General features: G+C 46.8%; 1 protein-coding gene across 4 annotated transcripts in view; it reads left to right on the top strand.

Annotated features, from left to right (window-relative positions):
* Positions 1 to 1,904: 1,904 nt before the first annotated feature.
* The window catches only part of PREX1 (phosphatidylinositol-3,4,5-trisphosphate dependent Rac exchange factor 1), a 270,327-nt gene continuing 248,545 nt past the window's right edge, over positions 1,905 to 23,686 (top strand). For all 4 annotated transcript variants that reach the window (XM_066623406.1, XM_066623404.1, XM_066623403.1 and 1 more), the window contains exon 1: positions 1,905 to 2,241. In XM_066623406.1, the coding sequence (XP_066479503.1) occupies positions 2,086 to 2,241 (156 nt within the window). In that variant the 5' untranslated portion in view covers positions 1,905 to 2,085. The remainder of the gene's footprint in view (positions 2,242 to 23,686) is intronic.

The raw sequence follows: 23,686 nt of genomic DNA, 5'->3' as shown, positions 1-23,686 counted from the left end.
GAGAGAGAGAAGTGGCATTCAGAAGATATTATGGCAGAGATGGAATGCAGGCCTTCTAACTAGCTCCGTTAAGGTAAAGTGGCTTAAACCAACTGGGCCATGTTCATGCCTGGTATATGGTTTAATTGTGGGATTGTTCATGAGGCTCTAATTTAAGGGAACTAAAAAAATGCTTCACCAATATGGTGCTGCTCTGATTCTATAACTGTAAGCAGACAAGAAGCCTCAAATGAGGCATCTCAAATGAGTGGTATAGTTAGGGGGGTGCAAAGCACTAAGTTTTGCAGGCACCTGCCTTGCAAGTGGCCCCTCCCCCTCAGAACCATTTGTGGTGGAAGCAAAATTGAGGCAAATGCCAGAGAAGTCCCAGAGAAGAGGCAAATTTTTTGCTCCCACTGCCTGGAATGACTCTGAAGGGGAGGGGCTGCTTGCACAGTGCATTCAGGTGCCCCACTGGATCAGGCCATAGGCCCATCTAGTTCAGCTTCCTGTATCTCACAGTGGCCCACCAAATGCCCCAGGGAGCACACCAGATAACAAGAGACCTGCATCCTGATGCCCTCCCTTGCATCTGACATAGCCCATTTCTAAAATCAGGAGGTTGCACATACACATCATGGCTTCTAACCCATAATGGATTTTTCCTCCCGAAATTTGTCCAATCCCCTTTTAAAGGCATCTAGGCCAGATGCCATCACCACATCCTGTGGCAAGGAGTTCCACAGACCAACCACACGCTGAGTAAAGAAATATTTTCTTTTGTCTGTCCTAACTCTCCCAACACTCAATTTTAGTGGATGCCCCTGGTTCTGGTGTTATGTGAGAGTGTAAAGAGATCCCTCTAGCCACTCTATCCTTCCCATGCATCATTTTCTATGTCTCAAGGCTTTGCAGTCTTTCTTATACTGCAACAAGCTCCACAGCAAAGATATGTGGTGTGTGTGAGGCAAGTGAGGCAGAGCCTCCCTACTGGAGTCGCCCTGTGAGGTGCTCAAGCACTCTCAACCCACTTGCACAGAACAATACTCAGGGACTCCCTGCCACTCAGCAGCCGACCAGGATGTGGACCAGGGATATGCAGTGGGTGGGGAGACAGGTGAGGCAGAGCTTCTGTATGGGAGTCCTTTGAAAAGCAGTGCTGCTGCTGCGTGCCTTGCTCAAGCACACTCAACCCACTCGCATTGAACAATACGCAGGGACACCTCCCCCACCCCCACCTCTCAGCAGGCAGTGTGTGGCTGGGATGTCTGTGGACCAGGGATGTGTGATGGGTGGGGAGGCAGAGCTTCCCTACCAGAGTCCTTTGAAAAGCAGCGCTGCCGCTGTGTGAGGTGCTCAAGCATGGACGTGCAGTGAGTGGGGAGGCAGAGCCTCCCTACCGAAGTCCTTCGAAAAACAGCCCCGCTGCCGTGTGAGGTGTAGAAAGCATGGGTTGTGTGCTTCTTGAGCACCACCCACGACGGCTGCGCTGCTTTTTGAAGGACTCCAGTAGCGAGGCTCTGCCTCACCTGCCTCCCCACCCACTGCACGTCCCTGCTCTGCGCGTGGGTGCTTGGGTGCTTGAGCACCTCACAAGAGCTCCAGCAGGGAGGCTCTGCCTCACCTGCCTGCCTGCCTCCCCACCCACCGCCCATCCCGGCCACCGAGCGCGCATCGTTCTGTGCGCTCAGCAGTTGCGCGCCACGCCGCCCGGGCGCATCTTCGTGCGCGCCGGGCAGCGCCTCTCTCTTTGTTCCCGCCGGGCCCCCTCCCAGGCTGCGCCGCCCTCTCAGGCTCCCCCCGGCCCGCCCCTGGCTCCGCCCCGCCTCGGGGGCCGGCGACACCCCCAGCCAGGCTGGCCACGCCTCCGCGCCGGGCTCCCCTCGCCTCTGCAAGCTCTCCCTTCAGTGCCCTGCGCGCCACGCTCGGCTCCTGGGCATGCCCGCGAGTGGAGCTGCTGCCGGCGCCCGGAGCCCGTAGGCGGGCTGGGAAAGCCCTTTCGCTGCCGCGCGCCTGGGGATGGAGGGCGCCTGAGCCGGGCTGGCGGGACAGGCGGCCGGCTCGGGGAGGCGAAGCCCGGCAGGAGGGGGACGAGGCAGCCCCGGCATGGACGCGCAGCCGCCCGCAACCGCGCCGGCCGCGCCTGGCCCCTCGGAGCCGGCCAAGGAGACGGACCGGCAGCTGCGCCTCCGCCTCTGCGTGCTCAATGAGATCCTGGGCACGGAGCGGGACTACGTGGGCACCCTGCGCTTCCTGCAGTCGGTGAGTGCCGCGCCAGGGGCGCCCGACCCGGCTGCAGCTGGGGGCGCAGGGGGGAGCTCGGGGAAGGGGGATCGCTCCCCAGCCGCACACCCGCAGCACACCACTGCCTGGGGAGAGTGTGGTTCACCAGGCTTGTGTGGGAGGTGGGTCCCCCTGGTGCCCGGTGTAACTTGCTTGGGGTCTCGACACTCTGGCTTAGCAGGGGGCGCGGGCACCAGAGAAGGAGCGGTTTGGAACTGCCAGTGCGCTCAGCCCAGGCTGTCAGAAGGAAGGAGGCCTGTGGAACGAGGGCACGAGATGGGCAAGGTGCTGCCCTGGGGACTAGCAGCCTTGCCAGTGGGGCAGGAGTGTGGGCGGTGTGCTGCGTGTGCCAGGGCTGGGGAGAGGAGGGTTGCCACAGGAGTCGAGGAAGCGAGCATGCTCTCCACTTTGCACCTCTGGTTTGGCATCGCACACTCTTGTCTCGGAGAGGAGCTGAGATTCTGGGTGGCACAGCTCATCAAGTCAAAGCACCGGGTAGCACTTCGGGCACTGGCGTACCCAGCACAGCCTGCCTGCCCCCCCCCCCCCAAACGGAGGGGATGGTTCCAAGTTGCAGTGTGACAACACAGGAAACCACATCTATCATGTTGGGTGTCCTTCAAGTTTATTTTCCTGTTCCTGGCAGAGGATGCGTTGGGCACGCTTTGAATTCTGCTTGGCTGCTTGTTGGCGGGCTTCCTGGTGGGTGGCAGGTGGCAACAGCATTGAACCCGTGTTGGGAAAATTGTTCCTTATTGCAGAGGCTTGGGGTGGTTTTTAAACCACCCCTTTGGAGATGTTTACTCAGATGATCAGTCTGGAGACGGTTCATCAGGTGCCTGAGTCAGCGTGAGAGGGAGCCCTTTGCAAACAATAGTGATATAGTACTGCAAGTGTGCGTATTTTAGAGCCCTGTAGTACTATGAGTGTGTATATTTTAAAGCACTGTGATCCTGTTTTCAGCCTTCTCTCCCTGCCTGTTTTTGTTTTCAAATTTCCTTTGCCTCCATTCTCTTGAAAATGTTTTATAGAATGAGTGTGCATTAGGCTCTGCCATTTTTCCAAAAATGAGACCCATTTCACTCTGAGACTCTTTTGAGATTATTTGTTGCCATCTGGAAGTGAATTTTGATCACTTTTGCCTACCAACCGGAAACAAGTTTTGGTGCTTGAGTTTTGACTTTGGTGGGTTTTTTTTTTTCCTGCTTCATAGACAGATACAGTACAGGCTTGTGGGAAGGTGTGACTGGCCAACCATGTGGGGATAATTAGTGCCCCATGCAATTGTAAAGTTAAACAAAGCAAAAAAACACAATCACTTTCCCAGCTGGATAGTCTCCTTTTAATTTGCAGTCCTGGCACTTGGATCTCATCAGCATGCCTCCACTCTTCTGCTTGAGTGCAATTGTTTCACAAAGGGGGTTGTGTGCAAATGCTGTCCTCGCACTGTTCCAAGACTGCAAGAAGGAACAGTTAGTTTTGAGCATCGCCTGCAAAGATCCACAGTTACGCTAATGTTCTTGAGCCTCCTTGTTAGTGGCGCAGCAAGCTTGGACCAGAGTAGCTCTTCTGTGAATGCATCACTTCTGTTCTCTACCTATTTCATGCGCTCTGTGGATGTACTGGTCCAGAGTGGAGCACAATAAATTTTTTTGCAGGATTGCAGACTAACAGTGCAATCCTGTGCATGTTTATTTGGAAGTAAGTGCCATTGTGTATAGTGTGATTCACTTGCATACAAGAATGCATCAGACTGCAGTGTAAGCTTCTCTGCATATTTTTGTCTCCTTATTGTTTTCATAATTAAGTTTTATGGGTGGTGAGGTCAAATGTACAGAGTCAAAGAGCGCAACCTCTTTCTCTCTCCACCTCAGTCCTTCCAGTGCAGTCAGAAACCAGCCACCTTCTAGTTTCAGAACTTTCTCGAGATACTGTTTGTATGGTTTTAATCTTAATGTGATAATGAAGGCGGGAAACATGCTGTCAAAAATAGAAAAGGTTGTTCTCAGAAGCCAGTTTCTTCATTTGTGTAGCAAATCATGGGCTGAGTGCTTTGCCAATGAGGCCTAATCATTGCATGCATCTTCAGATACTCTAATGATCGTTCGGGACTCATCTATTTCAACTAAATACATACTTTCACTGTTCACAACTTGTGCTTTTCACTCTTTAAAGGATTTCACATTCCACCAGTGTGGGAGAAGATACTCCCCTACTTGCCTATCTGGAATGTTTCCTGACTCCAGGGCCGGCCCATTCATGAATCCAATGATGCAGCTCATGTTGAGTGGCAGAGCAATGGTGAACTTCCTATTATCCTTCATCTGAAGTCTGTCTCAGCCTCCCTCCAGCCTGCTATGGATGGAACAGCATCAATCCACTTCCTTACCCACTTTTAAACTTAAAGAAACCAAGGAAGGAGCAAGGCAAGGGAATAAGGAAGTGGATCGCTGCTTTCCGTATCCAAAAAAACAACATAGGGAGCAACAATCCACTTCTTTATCCAGTCATCTCAATCCTTCCTTGTGGTCCCTTTCAATAAAAGAGCAGCTCCCAGCATCATCCACACTTCCTGTTTTATTTAAGGGGAACACAAGGAAGGGGCAAGGTAAGAGCCTGCATTCTTCTTTCTGTGGTTTTTTTTGGGGGGGGGTGCCCAGAGGGTGGTGGCCACAGCAGCAGTGTTGGATTGGGGGAGCAGCAGGCTGCATATCTCATTGGGTTGCCCCTGCCTAGCCCATTCTGCTTTACCACAAGACTTGGATGGAATTGTGCTATAACATGATTGGTTACAATATTTTCATATCTACCTTCATTAACATGTTACCTACTGACTTGCCCCATCACTGGTTTCCTTTCCCATCCGCCTCACTGGTGTCCGGTGAAATTGACATGTTTGAGTACCGTATTTTTCGCTCCATAAGACGCACTTTTCCCCCAAAAAAAGTGGGGGGGGGGAAGTGTGTGCGCCAGGCGGGCTTTCTCGGAGCCGGCTGGGCGCCCAGGGGAGGGACGCTGCCTGTACGCCGGAAGAAGGGGGCTGGGCGCTGCCACTCCGCTGTCCCACCTCGCAGGGCTGTTGGGAGGAGGCAGCGCTTCTCCCGCGTGGGGCGAGGATCCCTCCCTCCGCAGCAGCTCTGCGCACGAGTTGCCCTTCACCTGCCGCTGCCTGGCTCCGCAGCTGCTGGAACCGTGCGAGGCTTCGCCCACCCAGGTGGCACCCGCAGGATCCTGTTTTCCTCCTCTAAAAACTAGGTGCGTCTTATGGTCAGGTGCGTCTTATGGAGCGAAAAATACGGTAAATGGTTTGTCAGTTTTGTTTTAGTCTAAATATTATTATCTGGTACCCTGTCAATTCCCTTCATTGGTTCCTGAGAACAATGACTAGGTTGCTATATGGAGTAGGGGGTTTTATTTCTTCCACCTCTGGGGGAGAGGCTGCCTATATTTTCCCATAATCTTGTTGCATGAATTTGTTGACATAATACTGGATAGAAAAGGATATCGTTGCTTTAAGACGGTGACACCAACTTCAGCCTCTCTCTTTTGCTGAACAGAAGACTATGTAATCTTCAAAACCACCCAATTATGGTGGCTGATGGCTTTGTTTTCTTGAAGTTCTGTTTCAGTGGAATGCATTTCTATAAATAGCATATGTCACTACACCATCAAACCACCATCCCACCCCATCTCAGACAAAACAAATCAAACTTCTCTCCCAGCTCCTGAATTCATGATTTTTGTCATTTGCAAGCTGGGCTGTTGGCCATTGATTCTTTGCTAGGAATGAGCTAATCATATTTAACTTGTCAGCCTCTCCGCCAGAGATGAGAGAGATGAAACCCCCTACTCTGTATAGTCTCCTACTCTGTATAGCAAGCTAGTCATTGTTCTCAGAAACCAATGAAGGGAATTGATAAGGGGTGCAATCCTAACCCCTTATGTCAGTGCTTTCCAGCACTGACTTAAGGGCAGTGCAGCTCTGAGTTAAGGGAACTCCCTTACTTTGAGGGAGGCCTCTGTGAGTGACTCCCAACAGCAGGATGCAGCACATGTCCCATTGGCATTGCTATGCCAGTGCTGGAAAGCACTGACATAAGGGGTTAGGATTGCACCCAAGGTTGCACAAGCAACTTCATGAGATTTCACAGGTGCCCTTTAAAGTGATAAGTCACAATTGGGAGTCAATATTAGGGAGACTTCCTTGAGCAGTGAGGCAAGGACCCCATGCTCCTGTGCAGAGATGTATGGGTGAATCAGGGCTTGTTAGGAGGAGAACTCTGGATCTTCAAAAGGGAAATTGAGAACATTGTGAGTACTGTTGCCTCAGTACCCTGTTTGTGGACTTCCTGTTGGGGCATTGGCCACAGTGGAAAGCCAAATGCTGGACTGATCCAATAGAGCTCTTCTTATGTTATTTCTGGCAAGGGATCAGAAGCATAGCTGGGGGGGGGAGTGTGGTAAGTATGGCAGGTGCCACGACATGTGTGTTGCCATTGCTGCCCTGAATGGCTTCAACGGCAAGGGTGAGGGGCTGGTTACACAGTGTGCTGCGGTGTTTGCTGTACTTACCGCAACCTCCCTCTGGCTATACTTCTGCAAGAGAGTTTGGCTGAAATGTCTGCAAAGGGCACGTTGTAGCTAAAGATGGGAGAAGCAAGCCAAGGTCAATTCCAGACAGGCAGAAACAAGTGCAGGATAATATTCAGTTTTATTGATCACATTTTTATCCGGCCTTTCTTCCAAGGAGCTGAGAGCAGAATACAGCCCACCCACCTCCCACCCCCACTGATATTATCCTTCTAATCTAATGGCCTTGTGAATGAAGTTAGGCTGGGAGAGAGAGAGAGCAACAGGCACGAATCACCCAGTGAACTTCATGGCAGAGTGGAGACTTAAACCTCCAAATCTAGTCCAGCTCTATCCACTACATCACAAGTAAATGCCAGGAAAATTCTGGTGCTCCAGGGCTGCAGTTTTGTATTCAGTGTATCTTAAAGAACACATTGGGTAAGAATGGTGGGAAACAGGCTTCATGTTCACTGAGCCTGCTAATAGGATGGATACCTCCCTGGAGCATTTGGTGGGCTGCTGTGAAATACAGGAAGCTGGACTAGATGGGCCTATGGCCTGGTCCAGTCGGGCCAGTTCTTATGAGTTTTACAAACCCTTCAGGTGTGCTCGCTTCCTCCCTGGAGATGGGAGAATACTTGGATCATAGACTTTCTAGGAGTTGTTTCCTGGAGGCTTTGCCTCGCTCCTGTGAGTGCGGTGGTGAAGAGCTGGCTATTCCTCATAAGCATATGTTGTAATTTGGAGTGTCATCACCAGCCTTCTGTTCCAAGTTCCTAGGGGGTGATTTTTTTTTATTGTATAACTGCTGGGGCCACAACCACACCACAATGGAGCACTTGTATGTGTCTTCTGGTGGTAGTGGAGAGGACTCTTCTTCAGTCTCATAGAGAAATGTGAATGTGGTGTGATAGACCTTCAACTGTCCATGTGTTTATATGTATGCTCTTAACTGGTAGACCAGTACAGTTCTTTGCTCATGATCAAGTTTGTGTTGGTTCTTCAAATATCCAGCCAAATATACCGGTCAACCTCTAGCTCCTGTTTCCCAGTTCCTGAATGTGAAATTGAGTTTACGTAAGGTCTTTAACTCCATCCTGCTGAGCTAAAGACAGTTACTGTTTTGGGTTCAGTTATCATTCCCTCTCGCCCATAGTCTAGACTCTGTTTAACACCAGTTTGAATTTGGTGCTGCTGCTAGCTTAGCTTGTAAGCTCTGCTCAGTTAATTATTTTGTTTTAGTGTTGCTTGAGCCATGGAGCCGAAAGTCAGGGGCTTCATCTCTAACAGGCAGAGACTATGGTCTAATTCTCACTATGTGTAATGTGCCCTGCCCCCTTTCCCTTTTTCTAAAGGGAGGGGTTCTATTTCGGGAGGGGCAAATATGGCAACATAATTCTTAATGGACCTACAAGTGCTCTTATCTCAGTCTCTGCTGGTACATGGAGGCTCTTCATCTCCCAAGTAGTAGTCATGTCCACAGCCTCTTTTTCCTGCTGCCTCTCCTCTTCCCTCCTCTTCCTGGTTGCTCTTGTCTCCCATGTACACTATTGTGAGTTCCTTGGAGGAAAGGCAGAAAACAAATGTAACAAACAATCACTCAAACATACAACTCTGCAACTGGAGCGAAGGTGAATCTTGAGAATTTCTAAATTCCTTTGTTCAGTTTGCATAATTGTGAACATGTGATTTCAGCTCACAAAATTTTAACATGATTTAAGCACAGGACTGATTCCTGGAAAGGTGCCTGCCCACTGGAGTGATAGTGTGTGAACACAAGTGTCACCAGGTAGAAGCACTTTTCTGATTGTCTTCAGACTTGTTCCATCACTTGAAAAGGGAGCCCATCCAGTCATGGAGAACCCCTTTTCCTTACAAAACTTAGGGCATGAACTCTGCAGGAAAGCTGTTGACTGCTTTCTGCATTTCTTCACTTATGCAAAATTGCCATCAGTGTAAAGGGTCTTTGGACTGAAGATAGGGGGTAGGGTGGGATGGGGAAAATGCTGTGGTTTGGGCTGGTGCCTCCTTGTTAAACATTTACAATTCAGGCCCTAGACTTCTCTTAGGCCTCTCAATAAATAACAGTGGAAGGAGCAAACAACCAAATTCAATGAGGCAGGAACTTTCCAAAGACTTCCGGGCTTCCCTGGTAATGTTGAAAGAATCCTCTACTGTGTTTGATGTTACGGACTTGCTTATAAATCAGACTGTTACTGTGGGCATTTTAAACTTCCCTTAGAAGACTAGCATGTGGTCATGTAGCAGTTAAGGGAAAGGTTTTCTTTTGTGTATCTCGAGACCTTTTCTCCTGTGCTAGGTTGGGGGTTCTCCCTCACACACAAGAGGCCTCATTTTTATTTGCTTTGTTTAAGAGATTCCACAGCCTTTATTTTCCTTCTGTGGGTCAAAAGGGGGAGCAGGGAGGGGAGGGGAGAGCATTGTGGAAATGGCAGAATAGGGTATTTTTGAGTTCCCTAAAGAAGCCGCAGTACTTGCCTTGCAAGAGTGATGTGTCTGCTTCCTCATGGAGTGCAATTAATGCAGTTTAAGAACGAAACAAGTTTCACAAGTGTATCTTTGCAATATTCATTTCCTCACTGTCCAGTAGCAGGGAGTGGGAAGCAGGTCTCTACCAGGCGACTTGGGATTATGTAATTAGATAGTATTTCCAAAGACAGTGTCCTTGTCTTTACCTTTTGCTTACTTTAGCTCATGCTCTTTGCTGAACTTTGAAGAACTCTTAGAGGAATTCAGGCAGGAGGATCCTATCAGCTCTGTGAGTGAGCAAGAAGTTCTTCTTTGTGCGTGTGGGGGATGCCAACCCCCCCAATCAAAACTGCACCCTTCCATACTGCACTGTGTACTGCCTATGGAAAATCCCTGATCCTCAAGAGCAGTTTCTTGGAGGTGCAGTGGAAAGCAGGTCCAGTAAGTTGCAGCATGTTCATTTAGAAGTCCCGCACACATTTCATTATTCCTGGCCTATGTGTTCAAAGGAGGAGTTTTATGCTGTCAGTAATTTTGCGTATAATTCGATATGTCACAGAGATATATAATTTCATGTTCTTTTAACCTAATGCTGCTTTTAACCACACAATGCTGCAGCGAAGTAAGCTTTACTGAACTGAGTGGAGCTTACTTCTTAGCAAATGTACTTATCCTAATCATGTTTGCTCAGAAGAAAGTTCTTCGTGAGATTTTCTTCCTGATCCATTGCCTGAGATTTTCTCCAAGTACATAAGCCCAAGTGTGTTTTTGGTATTCTCTTTGTATTCTGCGATTGAGGAATGCTGAATGAAGGGTATGCAAGTAATGGGTTTGGATATGTTTGAGAGTAATAATATATTAGTAAAGAAGCAGAGAAGCATTTTTGCCTGCCATGAGTGAGCCATGCTAAAGGATTTTGCTATGAATGGACTATGCTGGTTCTACATTCCCTCTTTGTTCCATTCCTGTAGGCAGAGGTAATACTATGTGCATATGAATTCAGTTAAGGCTCTTATCGTTAAAATATATAACATGTGTGGCCTAAGCCTTTGGATGATGTTTGTGGCTGAAGTCACTAAGGCCGTATCCTTTCAAAGCAAGAACTTTTCAGTTGCGATTTGGAAATGTAAAGGAAACAGTGAAGACCAGGAAAAAAGCACTTGATGCTGGCACAGATATGTGAAACATGCAAACCTGGCTAGGAGGCTGTAGCATGTGGACTTCGCTGATGGAGCAAGTGGGATGCAAGTGACACAGAGCAAGTCACCCATCTAGCCACGCTGCCACAAACCCCATGCCTTTTGTTTCATTGCTGGCACTTGTTGGTGTGGCTGTCAGTATGTTGCCCCTCCTGTCCCGCTGTCACTGCCCACCATATACAGGTCAGTCCTCGGTATCCGTGGGGGTATACGCTTTTGAGAGGCACTTCTGCTTTGCCGAGATACTGGAAGTGCCTCTCAGAGGCCTTCTGAGGTGCAGGGAGGCCATGCGCCTCCTTCTCATGCCTCAGAACACTTCCAGATACAACTTGAAAGCGCTTCTGATCACATCCAGAGGTCCTATGTGGCCCTCCAGATGTGATTTCGGAACCAGCATTGATCAAATCTGCAGTTTTGAAACCCACTGATAAGGAGAACCCTCTGTACCATGGCAGCAGAGAACAGGGGGCACATGAACGCTGAGGAGTGTCCCCCCTCCTCAGAGCCCAAGAACTCACAGAGTGAGGAAGCTGTGGGCTCTAGCAGTAGAGAAACCCCTCCTTCATGCAGAGTCCCACCATGAGGCCAGTTGAGGTAAAAAACAACTAGGATGGAAAGCAGGAATTCTGTCTGCTAACAGACTAACAACAGCTGTGATCTAGCAAAGATTATAATTGAACAGTATCAGTGATAGAGCAGCATCTGAAAGAGAAACACACAAGGCGGTTGCCAACCATCTCTTCCCAGCATTGCAATCCAACGTATAGCCAAGTAACAGACTCGCTCATCCTAACCAAAGAAATATGGGTGTCATAGTTGCTTTTCCTAATTATTGTGCTGGGGCATTTTTTGTGATGGAACTGTGTTCTTTCCTTGCCGATTGTGGAAATGCTTGATGTCAGCACAGATGCTCACTTGAGATAAAATATACCCGCATCCTATGGGCTGAAAAATATTTTGTTGTAACCCTGCTAAATCTTTAGCTTCTTGGTATCTGATGCCTGTGCTCTGGCCTTCCTGAGAGATGGATGTTTGCTGCTCTTTTGTACTTTTTCAGCTGCCTTGCTACTCGTACCTGTGATTGGTGCTTGGGCCTCACAAGGAATGTTTGTCTCGGTTGCTTCTTGATGTTGGTTTCCTGGGTCCTGCCCTGCTCTGTGCCTCTATTTAGGTTCAAGAGGTGCTGATCAGAAAGCTTCTGCCTTCTGGGGAAGGTGTACCATCTGTTTTGTGTAAAAACAAGTTGTTTCTTTTCCTGCGAGCCAGCCCTAGGAGGAAGGGAGGGAGGTGGTGAAAGAAAGCGCAGGGCAGATCTCAACGAACCTTCCTGTTTTTGTTGTTGCTGCGGATCAGATGCGCAGACTTTGCAATTGCCACAAGGTGTCTGTCTGTAGGGAAGGCAGCTGGGCTTGTGTATTCTCAGTTTGAAAGCCATGGCTCCTTTTGTTAGTTCAACTTGTTTCCTTCCTCAATAGCATCCTCCCTTCCAGTGTTTAACAGCCCAGGAAAACGGGCAGGAAAGATCCAGTCAGAGGGAGGGAATGTCTCTAGGAAGCCGTTTAGCTGCAGGAGACCATTTCTGTGTTCCTCTCGGAAAGCAACCTGGATGAAGGAAATGAAACAAAGGCAGGCAATTTAAAGGGAGGAGGTATCCCTCCTTTAAACATCTAATTGAAGAATAACCATCAATCCAAAAGCTGGTTCCTCGGCTCGGCTCAAGCAGATTTATCCTTGTAGATTCACACAGTGGCCAAGGATACTGCAGAAGTGCTGTTGAGCTTTTTGTTCATTTTGGTTCTTGGAATGAAGGTTCAAAAATGCTTATTAAGTCCGATGGGTGTGGGAGACAAGTTAGGGAGATTTGCAACAGATTCAGTAGCAATGTACCAAAGGATATTTCTGTTGTAGGGTTGGGATTATGTAGAATAGGTCACTTCAGAGGTTCTTCTGGTCTTTTTTTTGTACACCACAGTCTACATCAGTAGCGGACCTCCCTAGCCCCATGCCCTAGGGCAAAGGTTCGCGATGGCACTCCCCAGCGGGATGCTGCCATCTGGCCGCGCGCAAATTCACCTCCCCGCTTACCTGGAGCGTGATGAAGCCTTGCGCAACTCCGGGACACATTAGGGAAGCCTCCTGAAGCTTCCCCAGTGCTTTAAACTGTGCTTCCGGCAAACCGGAAGCACAGTTTCCAGTTGCATCAGCTCCCGTGTAGTCATGAAGTCGGGCAAAGCTCTGCACCTGGGGCATTTGCCCAGTTCACTCAATGGCAGGTCTGCTACTGGTCTACATTCCACTCTTTAAGTCTGGTAATGTGCTATATTTGTTTAGGAGAGTTGGAAGTGGATTGAGGGAAGCACAGAGGACATGGATTTCTTATGGTCTATAGTTGTTTCTGCTTAGGAAGCTTGCAATTTAAGAAGAAGAAGAAAAAAATCCAAACCTGCAAAACCCTTACAGCAGAGATGAATGTTGGATAAATGCAAACACCACAAAGAGTGACAACTCTCTGGAAAACCTGCTTTCCATCTCCAGCCTCAGTTTCTCAGACGGCCACATAAACCAAACAAGGTGTCACGGACATAGTCCAGCAAGGGGATTGTCATTTGCACGAGCAAGAGTGCACGGGCACTTGGGTTTTTTTTTTGAAACATATCCACTTCAGCAGCTCCCTGTGCTCAATTGGCATTTGGTTTCTAAGCATCTGGGAGATTAGAAAGAGCTGTTGAACAGAAAACAGCTAGAAACAAACTGGGTAGACACTTGGCTTCAGATCTCACATCTTTTTCTTTTTTTTTCTCTTTCCGCATATTAATGCGTCTGATGAAATGGGTCCTAGTCCATGAAAGCTTGTGTCATGTCTGGGGAGACCCAGGTTCATATCCCTACACAGCTATGAAGCTCATTGGGTGATCTTGAACCAGAAATTTCTCAGCCTAACTGCTCCACAGGGTTGTTGTGAGGATAAAAGGAGTGATGATGACTACGGTACATGTCACCCTGAACTCCTTGGAGGGAAGGGGGGGATAAAAAATACACTAAACAAATATAGACTTGTCTTTTTTTTGTGTTTGTTTCAACAGACCACCACTGCAGTCTGTGCCATGTTTACTCAGATGTAAACTCATGCCCAAAGAAATGTGCATAGGACTGCAATCTTACCCGAGTCCTTGCAGCTGAGCTGGGAATAATCCCCACTGAAACAGCAGGCGTTACCTCTGAGTAAACATCAATAGGATTGTGATGCAGTGCAGCTAACTTCTGGGATTTAGCCCTGCCTGTCTTATTAGTTTTTGACCTGTTTGCTTTATTTGGTGACAACAGTCCAAAAACGAGGATGTTTTCTCAACCTAAAATGAGTCATTCCTGTGGTGTCCATACATTGTTTTGAAAAAAGTAAGGGAAAAAAGCCCAGACCAAAAAGGTTCAGGTTTTTTTTTCTTTTTTAACGAGACAGTAAAAGAGGAAGACAAATGCAGAACAAGCAGCCATGGGAGCTGTAGAAAAATCTCCCTTTTTGTTGCTGATTTTTTTTTTTAAGGCCCATTGGCTGCAGACTTCCTCTAGTCCACTGGCTGGAAATGGCTCTCCCTGACATTTTCAAGCTATTTAGATACTCCCTCTTAGGGAAGCCGTCCTTTGCAGTCCCAAGTGCAGTGGTTTTTGTTAATAAGCAACACTTTTAGTTTGCTGTAATGGCTTTAGTTTGCTGTAATGTGGAGCTGCAAGAACTCTGTGTTTTTGCATTGATAAGGCTGTAATATTAGTTTCTGATGCTGCCCTTCTTCATGCCTTCCCATGCTGGCTGCCAGGCGTAAGAGTGCTTTGGAGGGTGTAAGCACAGACATCACTGATCAAGGAGGACTCCTGGGTTTTTGTCTTGATTCTGTTGTCAACGTGTTCTGAGTCCCTGTGCTTGATTCCTCTCCTCCCCATCTACCAAATGGGAATATGACATTCCCTGCTTCATGCAGCGTTATGGGCTTTTGTTAATTAAGGTTTGTAAAAATGCTGCAGTTCTCTCAGATTTTAGGGATGCTGGGTAATTACTGCTCTCTAATAAAGTCTCCTGCAAAGGCATCCTCACAAGGGCTATAAAAGTGACGGCTGGGTGTAGAGGAGATAATGATCAAGTGTTGCTGTGAGTGAAGCATCCTGTGGTTTTTATGGTAGCTTGCTCAGTGCTGTTATCAGGCTGTACAGCTTGTGCCTTGGAAGACCTCTTGTTTGGCTGCCAAACGAGTCAGAGAGGTGGCTCACCTTTACCTAGCTTCTGTGGCAATGAGGGATGCTGGCTAATGCCTTAGCACGGTCTCATGTTTTGCAGCAGCAATGGCAACAGATGCCATATTTGCAGACCTTTGCAATTTATCTTGCTTGGGCTGACCTGATGCACTTGGTGCTTAAGGCAAAAAATTAAAATGCCCCTTCCTCCCAAATGCAGTAACTTGCTTTGTCATTTTCAGTTGTTTTACAGGGAGTGTGTTACTGTATTGTTTTATTTTCTATAAGTATATTTGGGGGGGGGGGTCATAAATAAAGATTACAAAGTGCACCTCTCACTCCTAGCTCTCTTGAGGAGAATGGGTGTGTGGGTGAATCTTGGGTTTGAACATGAAATGTATAACGCTGTCCTGAGCATCTATATCGGTTTACATTCTCTTTACTCACTCTTCAAGGCAAACAGTGCATTGGAAAAGCGTTATCGTCCTCATAGGAAAATGTGTGCAGGCCTCAAGCTAGTGATCGCACTTGAAACATAGAACTGTGGCCCACGTGTGTGTATCTGTTTTCATTCTGATACCTCAGTACTTGGTGGACTTTCCATAAATAATCACACTAACAGGATGCCCAGTTGGCTGGTAGCTTAGTCAAAGATCTCACTACCCTGTGTCAGTAAATTAATTGAGAAGTATAGCAGAGAAACAAGCCAAATGGTCCATGCAGTGGCGTAGCTGGAGGGGCGTGGAGCAGTCAGCGGCCCCTCTCTTCGGAGCCATTCCCAATGGGGGGGGCAAAATGGAGCCGCAGGGAATGACTCCGAAAGGAGGGGCCACTTGCCCACCTCCCTGCCAGGCTGAGTGCGCCACCCCCCTCCAGCTACATCACCAGGTCCATGCCAGTTTTGTACTGGTTCACTAACCATTTCTCTGTGGTCAAAGTCCTATCCATCAGTCCCTTGCTTGTTCTGTAGCGTGGCTGTTGTTTTGACATTTCACTAGGGCTCAGTTTGGAACCAGACTCCCCTGGAATGTATCTGGTATACCAGGATCAACCCTGGAACCTGGAACATAATAATAATAATAGGGCACAATCCTAACCAGGTCTGCTCAGAAGTGAGTCCTGTTTTGTTCATTGGGGCTTACTCTCAGGAAGGAGTGGTTAGGATTGCAGCCTTAATGAAATAATAATGCATCTTCTGAGCTTCTTTAGGGACTTTTTCTTACATGCTGAGTAATCCAAGCAAGATTTCCCTGCCCTCCATCCCTGTTCCCCCAATCTCTAGCATTGTCCGAGTTGGAGGGAGTGGCCCTTTGGCACCACTGGCTCCTCTCTTTTTATTAGGCCCTCTGCCATTTGTTTGTGGCAAGACCCTCCTTCACCCCGAGCACTGCAGCAGGGCCAGTTGTTTGACCATGTGTCCTCAGCTATGACTGGGGGGGGGGGGAGGCAGGGAGTGCGTGTGAGGTTTTTTGCAGTTGCTCTGTTGCCTCTGCAGCTGATCTCCTTTGTAGAAGCCGTGCAGCAGCTGGAGATGTGCAAGGGAAGTGCAGAGAGCCACATTAAAGAACCGTTGTATTAGTTAACGGAAGCAAACAGCAGAACTGCTGAACATAAGAACAGCCCCACTGGATCAGGCCATAGGCTCATCTAGTCCAGCTTCCTGTATCTCACAGCGGCCCACCAAATGCCCCAGGGAGCACACCAGATATGAAGAGGCGGTGCAGCCATTTCCTTTTCCAGGAAGACAGTTTGAAGGACTCTTCTGTCTTTTCTGCAGTGGCCTAGCAGTTTCCTGACTGTGTGCTGGAACACTCCTCCTCCCCAAATCTTGCATTGAAATAACAGTGTAAACTTTTCTTTATCTATATCTGAGTCCTGAGAAAATCATCCTGACATTTTCCATTCCATGCAATCTGAACGTTGCATAACTTGGTGTGTGAAATGGTTCAGCTTTGCTAAGCACTAGGAAAGGGGTCAGGGAGGGCGAGATTTAGGTTAAATGACAGCACAAATGCAACTTTTTTTCTTTTTGCAATTAGCATTGGTTGATGTGCTGCATTAGTACAGCCTTGTAAAGTACTGCAACAGCATTTAGCTTTACGTGCATGGATTTTTGTGGGATCCCAGTATAGAAACCTAACAGGTGATACTTGATGTAAGTGGGTTCATCTTAATAGAGAAACTATTGTGTTTGGCACTAAAAATATGAAGCTGTGCTTCATTAGTGGTGTTTGATTCTCTCTCTCTCTCTCTCTCTCTCTCTCTCTCTCTCCTCTCTCTCTCTCTCTCAGCCATTTCCTTCTTGAGTATGCATGTGATAAAGTGAACTGAGTCTGTGGAAGCTTATGTTGAAATAAATGGGTTAGACTTTAAGGATGCAATCCTAACCCCTTATGTCAGTGCTTTCCAGCACTGACATAAGGGCAATGCAGCTCTGAGGTAGGGGAACAAACATTCCCTTACTTTGAGGAGGCCTCTGTGAGTGACACCCAACTGCAGGATGCAGCACACGTCCCATTGACACCGCTATGCCAGTGCTGGAAAGTACTGACATAAGGGGTTAGGATTGCACCCTAAGATGCTACAAAGATCTTTGTTGTTTTTGCTATGGCAAGCTAATGTGGCTATCCTGTTGGACTTCATGAGCAGGTGTCTCTATTCTCCATTTCACAGTATTTTTTGAACATATTGATTTGTGTTCTTGAACCAAATGAACACGAACATAAAAAGAGACCGCAGATGTACACATTTGATCCCTGTTGCTTATATGCAGCGTTGGGCAGAAATGGCTTAATATTTGCATGAAAATACAGGTGGCCTTGGTATCTGCAGGTTCGTTAACCGCAGATTTGAGTATCCACAGGTTTTGAACCCACGGGGTTGGCCACCTTTTGCCCTCTGAACATGAACGGAGCACCTTCTGAGAGCCAAAAAGCACAACTTCCAGTTTCCGTCTGAAAACTGGAAAACATGCTTTTTGGCCCTCCAAATGCCTCAGAAGGCCTTCTGAGGGTCCGGGAGGCTGCGTGCGGTTTTTCTGGCTCTTCAAAAATCCTCTGGACTCGACCAGAGCACAGCTCTGGTTGGGTTCAGAGGGGTTGGGGCCACCAAAATCGGTGGATTCAATCATAAGTGGATTTCAATATCCATGGGGGTTCCAGGAACAGAACTCCTGCGAATACTGTGGGCCACCCTGTACTAATATGCAAACTTCATAGCTCAATAATAAGAATCCACAACATATTAAAACTAAACGCATTATACCCAAGGTATTATGATATAAATATTATATCATAATATTTATTTATATTAATGTTTCTCGACTAGGTTTCTATGTATAATACCTTTGTAGTGTTTCACAATTAAGATAAAAATAAACCAGCATTAAAGCAAGAATTCATTTCTAAATGCATAATAGTGCAAAAATAAAATAACCACAGAGAGGCAAGAGAGTCAGAACCAAATGCCTGATGGAATAACCATTGTTGTGGTGGCCAATTGAAAGGCCTGCAGTGTGGGGATTGTGCAGGCCTCCAGGGACAGAAAGTTTCATAGTCTAGGCTCTGCTACTGTGAAAGGGTTATGTTAACACCAGCCACAGCTTTCAGGGTGCCTGGACACCCTGTTTTCTCTTTTCTCCATGTTTTCAGTTACCTGCCTATTATTTCATACAGAATTTTTAAAAACCTTGCTTTTTCCAAAGTTATATCCTGGCAGTGTAAAATTAAATTACACCGGATAAATTTAAACATTTATCCAGAAAGTCATTTGTGTATCCTGTACACATATATATTCCAAATTGTTTCCCCCAGCCCATATTGTGGTTATCCAAAACCATTTCTATCCACCCCTTAATAGTAGGTATATGAAATAGTAGGATTACTTATTTAACGGTATTATAAAAGGTTTCATTTCCTTAATGCTTCAGATCCTTTCCAGTGAAGTAATCTCACAGTGCAACTAGCTGAGATTGTGGGAGATCTGTGATTAAGGTTGCCATCCTGTACTGTATACACTTTCCTGGGAGTAAGTTCCACTGAACCAGTGAGGCTTAGGGCAGAAGCCTAGGCATGTCTATTCAGAAGTAAGTCCTATTATGTTCAGTGGGCCTTAGGAAAGTGTGGATAAGATTGCAGCTTTAGGCTCAGTCCTGTCCCCTGCTGCAGCACAGATGCAACCATGCCAGAATGGTGTGCGCTGCAGGCAGTGGGGGTGGTGGGGCAACCTGAGGGCGAAAGGGAGGTAAGTAAAAATTATTTTTACTTACCTCTATGCAAGCCCTGGGGCTGGCTATAGGTGTCCTTGGAAAATGGGAGTTGAGATCCGGTGTGCCTTTGACACCCAGCTCTACTCCCTACCTCCAGCCCTCTCCACTCCCTTTTTCCATCCTGCCCCTAAGCTGCCAATGTACCCGTATTGGCAGAGAGTCTTTATGAGTCTGGCATGCGTACAGCCCCACTCAACATTTCTGCCAGCGGCTCTGTTGCATGCGCTGGTGGTACAGCTTTCACTCCACCATAATGGGGCCTTTGTGGACTGTGAGGTCCACTGCCATAGGCCCTTGATAAGATTGGGCCATGAGTTTAAGAAGTTTTGGAAGATGAGCAGAGAAGATGCAGCCACCCCATCCTGTCGCTTTTCCTTCTTTCTGACAATATCTATTTGCAAAGCAGCCTGTTTCTCCATCCCAGATACAGGTAAATCCTCACCAGGGTGCTGAATTGTCAGCATGCCCTGAAAGACCATTTTTTGTCCTCCTCTTGTTTGGCTATATTGAAGGCCTGACAGGTTCCTCCACAGCTGCCTTTTTAGCTGTGCACAATCCAGAGTCTTTTGTTTTGGGCTTTGGATGACAGGAAGGAATGTGCAGTTCAATAGTGCTGGTGATTTACTTCCATCCACTTTTGTATTGGGGTGGGACACTTAATCCGTGTTTACACAGCAATCATTCTGTTATGTGCCCTGAATTGAGAGACTATCCCTTGATGGACAGAATCAGCAGGGTGGTACTGTTTCAGCGCACACTAGTTGGTTTAAAATGCTAAAAAGCAGAGCATGACCATCTTGGGTTTTATGTACTGTTTTCTTCCTGTGGCTGTCATGGTTTCCTCTTTCCCTTCCCTCCCCACACTGCACCTTTTGCCTGCAACTCATGTCATTTTCACTCAGCAGAAACTCACATACAACTTTCTGTAGCAGGGTTACCTGAATCCTGGTTAGTTGCACATGGCAAGAAGGAGCAGGCAGTATCTGTCAAAAACCTCCTTGCTGTGACATGTTCTAAAGGTGCTGGGGCACCCTTTAAGACCAGCTGTTGCTAACAAAGCAGTAAATCTAGCCTCACATTTGCATTTTACACTAGGGTTGTGGAAATGAGGACACCTGAACATGGTGTGCATTTTCAGGAAGGGAAACTTGAGTCAGGTGACTCAAGTCCGAGTTGCAAAATCAGTGTTTTTTCTTGACTTGTGTACACTTGAGTTGTGTGCATGGAAAACTTGGCAAGATACTCTAGTCAAGGACTTGGCACCCGTCCCCACACACACAGACTTGAGTCTGTATCTAGGTGTGCTGACTTCCTGCTTTTGTGGCGTGAAAAACCTTGTGGGGCCATCATTCAGTCTGGGCAAGTGGCAGAGAAGTTCCAGCCAGGAGGCAGGGAAGGGTTAATGTTTCTCTTTTACATTAAAATGTGCATTTTAGTCTTGCTATGTAGCTACAGTTGAAACCAGTTTTCCTTTGGTGAGTGCTCCCTACAACATCTGTAGAGAAGTCACGGATGGGTCACAGCTTGGGTCACTGTGTGAAGAATCTCCACAGCCTTCTGAATATTCCTCGTCGTTGTTTGTGGAGTGGTCCATGTGGAGTCCTCTCAAGGCCATTCACTGTGGCAAGGGACATTGGGAGGCTGGTTTTTCATGGCCTTTGCAACATGTGCACTGCCCTTGTAGAGAGACAGAGTGTGTCTTCTTCCAGCTTGAGGAGTCTGTTAGTCTGACCCAGCCCAACCTGTGCCTTAAGGCACTAGGTGCTGTAGCAATGCTGTGCAACCTTTCCTTGATAATCTGCAAGGAAGATGTTTTTGTGACTTTCTCCTTACAAGATGCTTTGTACTTTGGAATAGGTTTTTTGAGTATAAACTACTTTCATGTGGTGTCATATGAAGATGATTGATGCATATTGTACTTTTTAAAAAAAATTGATTAAATAACACCTTGGTATTTAATCAGTTTTGTAATGTACTTGGCACTTTATGGAGATTAGTAGACATACTATCAGAAAGGGACAGTATATTAGCCAATGAAGCCTCCAGTCTAAAACAGAGAACAGAGGGAGAGACATTGTAGTTACCATTGCACTTAGGTTTACTGCCTGGGAATAAGGATGAAGCCAAAAGCCTTGTGGAAGATACATGCTTCAAGGAGACAAACTTGTAGGTAGTCATGTTGGTCCATTAGGAAAAATGCCAAAAGCCACAGCCTGGTAATTCTAACCAAACTGCTGCAGTGTCACGAGCAGCAAGTGCCTAGATCATTCAGGCCTAATGAAGAGTTTTGGAGAACTTGAAAGCTGGCTAATCACACAGTTGACATTTTGGTTGCAAAAGGGATGGAAAAGAAGCATCGAGGCAGAGTCTAAACCAAGAGACTTTTGGGAAGCTATCCAGTTGGAAGAGTAAGAGTCCTGGGTAGGGATACTTCAGGTATAAATTTTATGCATTTTGTATAGAAGCCGCATTCTTAAATCCATTTCAGCAGATGCTGGATTCCTTTTCAGTTCTACTTGCATGTCTTTTGATTTATATGTGTGCCGTCAAGAGCTGTGCAGTCCAGAGGTGGGGAAGGGCAGAACAGGAGTGGGGAGGAGGTGTTTCTGGGCAGGGGAAGGGTATAATGGGGGCAGGATCAGGCCCAGGAGGGGGCATTACTGGCAAAACAGGCTTATGCTGTAACTAAAGGTGTTTCCAGTGAATAAGGTGAATAAAGGTGTTTCCAGTGAATGTTAGGATTACATCCTAAGTCTCACTGAGCACAATGACTTCCTTCTGAGTAAGGAAAATAACACTGTTTTCAAACACCTCTAGCTATATCCTATGCCTCCTTTCTGAACCATTTTTCCCCAACACTGGCCTCTCAGACTTGTGCCAGCTATTTAGCTGGCACAGATCTGAGTAGCCCCATTGGGCAGGCCGGGGCTTATGGGGTTAAGGAGACAAATGTCTTCTTACCCTGAGTAGACTTCCAGCCTGCTCCTTACCAGTGCTGGATATGGCATGCACCATGCAGCCTGCTGTGTTGGCGCTGGTTAGGGTTGTGCTGTCCATGTGGTGACGCCCATTCTTGGATAAAATTACTTTGTGCTGTATTAAATGGCCCCATGCTGTTTCTCAAGCTTTTTTTTCTACTCATTTTTTTTTGGGGGGGGGGGAATTCTTCTGATTTATTTAAAATCCGCCTCCCTGTAGTTTAACCATATTGCTTTTTGAACAGTCCAAGTAAGAGTGAACAGATTTTTCCCTTTTTCTTCGTGGTGTCCCTTAACTTACTTGAAAACTGCCATATTATTCCCATTTATAACAATTTGTTTTAGCTAAATATTTCAGGGTTTCTTTGTAACAATCCAGGTTTTTAGGACATTTATCATTCCTTCCTCTTTCTCTCCAGTTTGTCATACTGTTGAACTAAGGTGTCTAAAACGGAACACAGTGCAGTGTCTTTCCAAAGCTGATTTATATTTATATCGTATCCTAAATCTTGGGAATAGTTACCTAGCTTGCTATTGAACATCTGGGCAGAACCTCAATTTATGTTCTATGGAAACATCTTTCTTTAGATCAACTGGAGCCACCAATGAAGCGAGGCAGAAAAGAGACACTGGTGAGGTTTTACTGGTTAAACAGCTTGCCTGTATTCTTTTCTCCTACTCATATCCTGGATTCTGCACATCATCAAAATGATTTCATTAGTGAAGCCCAGAAGCCATTTGCGCTGCAGATACAGAGACCAAAGAAGCAGCACCAGGGCTGTCTTTCTGCCTTCTTCCTCTGGGAAATGTGGAGCCCTTCTAATTAGGGGCTGATCCCCTCTGCTTACACAGCTGATGGCCAGATGTCAGGGCACAAGACTCTGATAGCCAGAAGCTGATTGCCAGCTTTTTGTTAGATCATTTGGAATCCTGATGACAGAGAAACAGGAGTCTGACTAGCCTGGCCAAAGGGATGCCTGCGTGGGGGAATCCCACACCTGCAGAGTTAAAGACCCGCCGCCTGACCTATCATGAAGCAGAGGAGGGCTTTGTCTTTAATTTCACTTATTCCTTGAACTTCCAAAGAAGGCAAAAGTATTCTATGAATGTGAGTGGAAAGAACTTCCCAAGGTGGTTGGAATGAGCATAGACACTCCATCTGTGGAACAATTTGCATCAACTTCCACTAAAACTAAAATTCATATTTTCCTGCTCCCCTGTGAGGCACTTACTGAGAATATGGAATGTCCTCCCGAAGGAGAAACACCAGGCCCCCATTCTTTTTGTTTTCAGGGATGTTTTAGAGACCTTTTTATTTCAGCAGCAAATATTTCATTATTTTCTTCTTTATGGTGTGGTGCTGTTTTAAAGGAAGCAATCTGATCCTTTCTGTTTTACTTTACGCTCCTAAATAAATTTTTTGTATTTATTGTGCATTTTTTAAAAACTGGAATTTTTTTGTGTTTTTTTTACATTGGTCAGCTGCTTTAGATGTTCTTCTAACAGACAAGCAGGGCAATAAACAAACAAGCAAACCAATAATAATGCACCTGAACTTTGAATAGAAGCCTATGAATAAAGATAAGCTGAGTTTGGCTTGTGGGCTGGTGGGTGGATGTGCTAAACTCTGATGGGTTTTGCAATCCTGGCTGGGAATCAGGCGCATTTGTGGGCTGGCGGGGAGCAATGAGATT

The sequence above is a fragment of the Tiliqua scincoides genome, chromosome 4 (assembly GCF_035046505.1).
Source record: "Tiliqua scincoides isolate rTilSci1 chromosome 4, rTilSci1.hap2, whole genome shotgun sequence".
NCBI lineage: Eukaryota > Metazoa > Chordata > Lepidosauria > Squamata > Scincidae > Tiliqua > Tiliqua scincoides.
The sequence above is the reverse complement of the archived record's forward strand: the minus strand, read 5'-3'. Positions and strand labels throughout refer to the sequence as shown.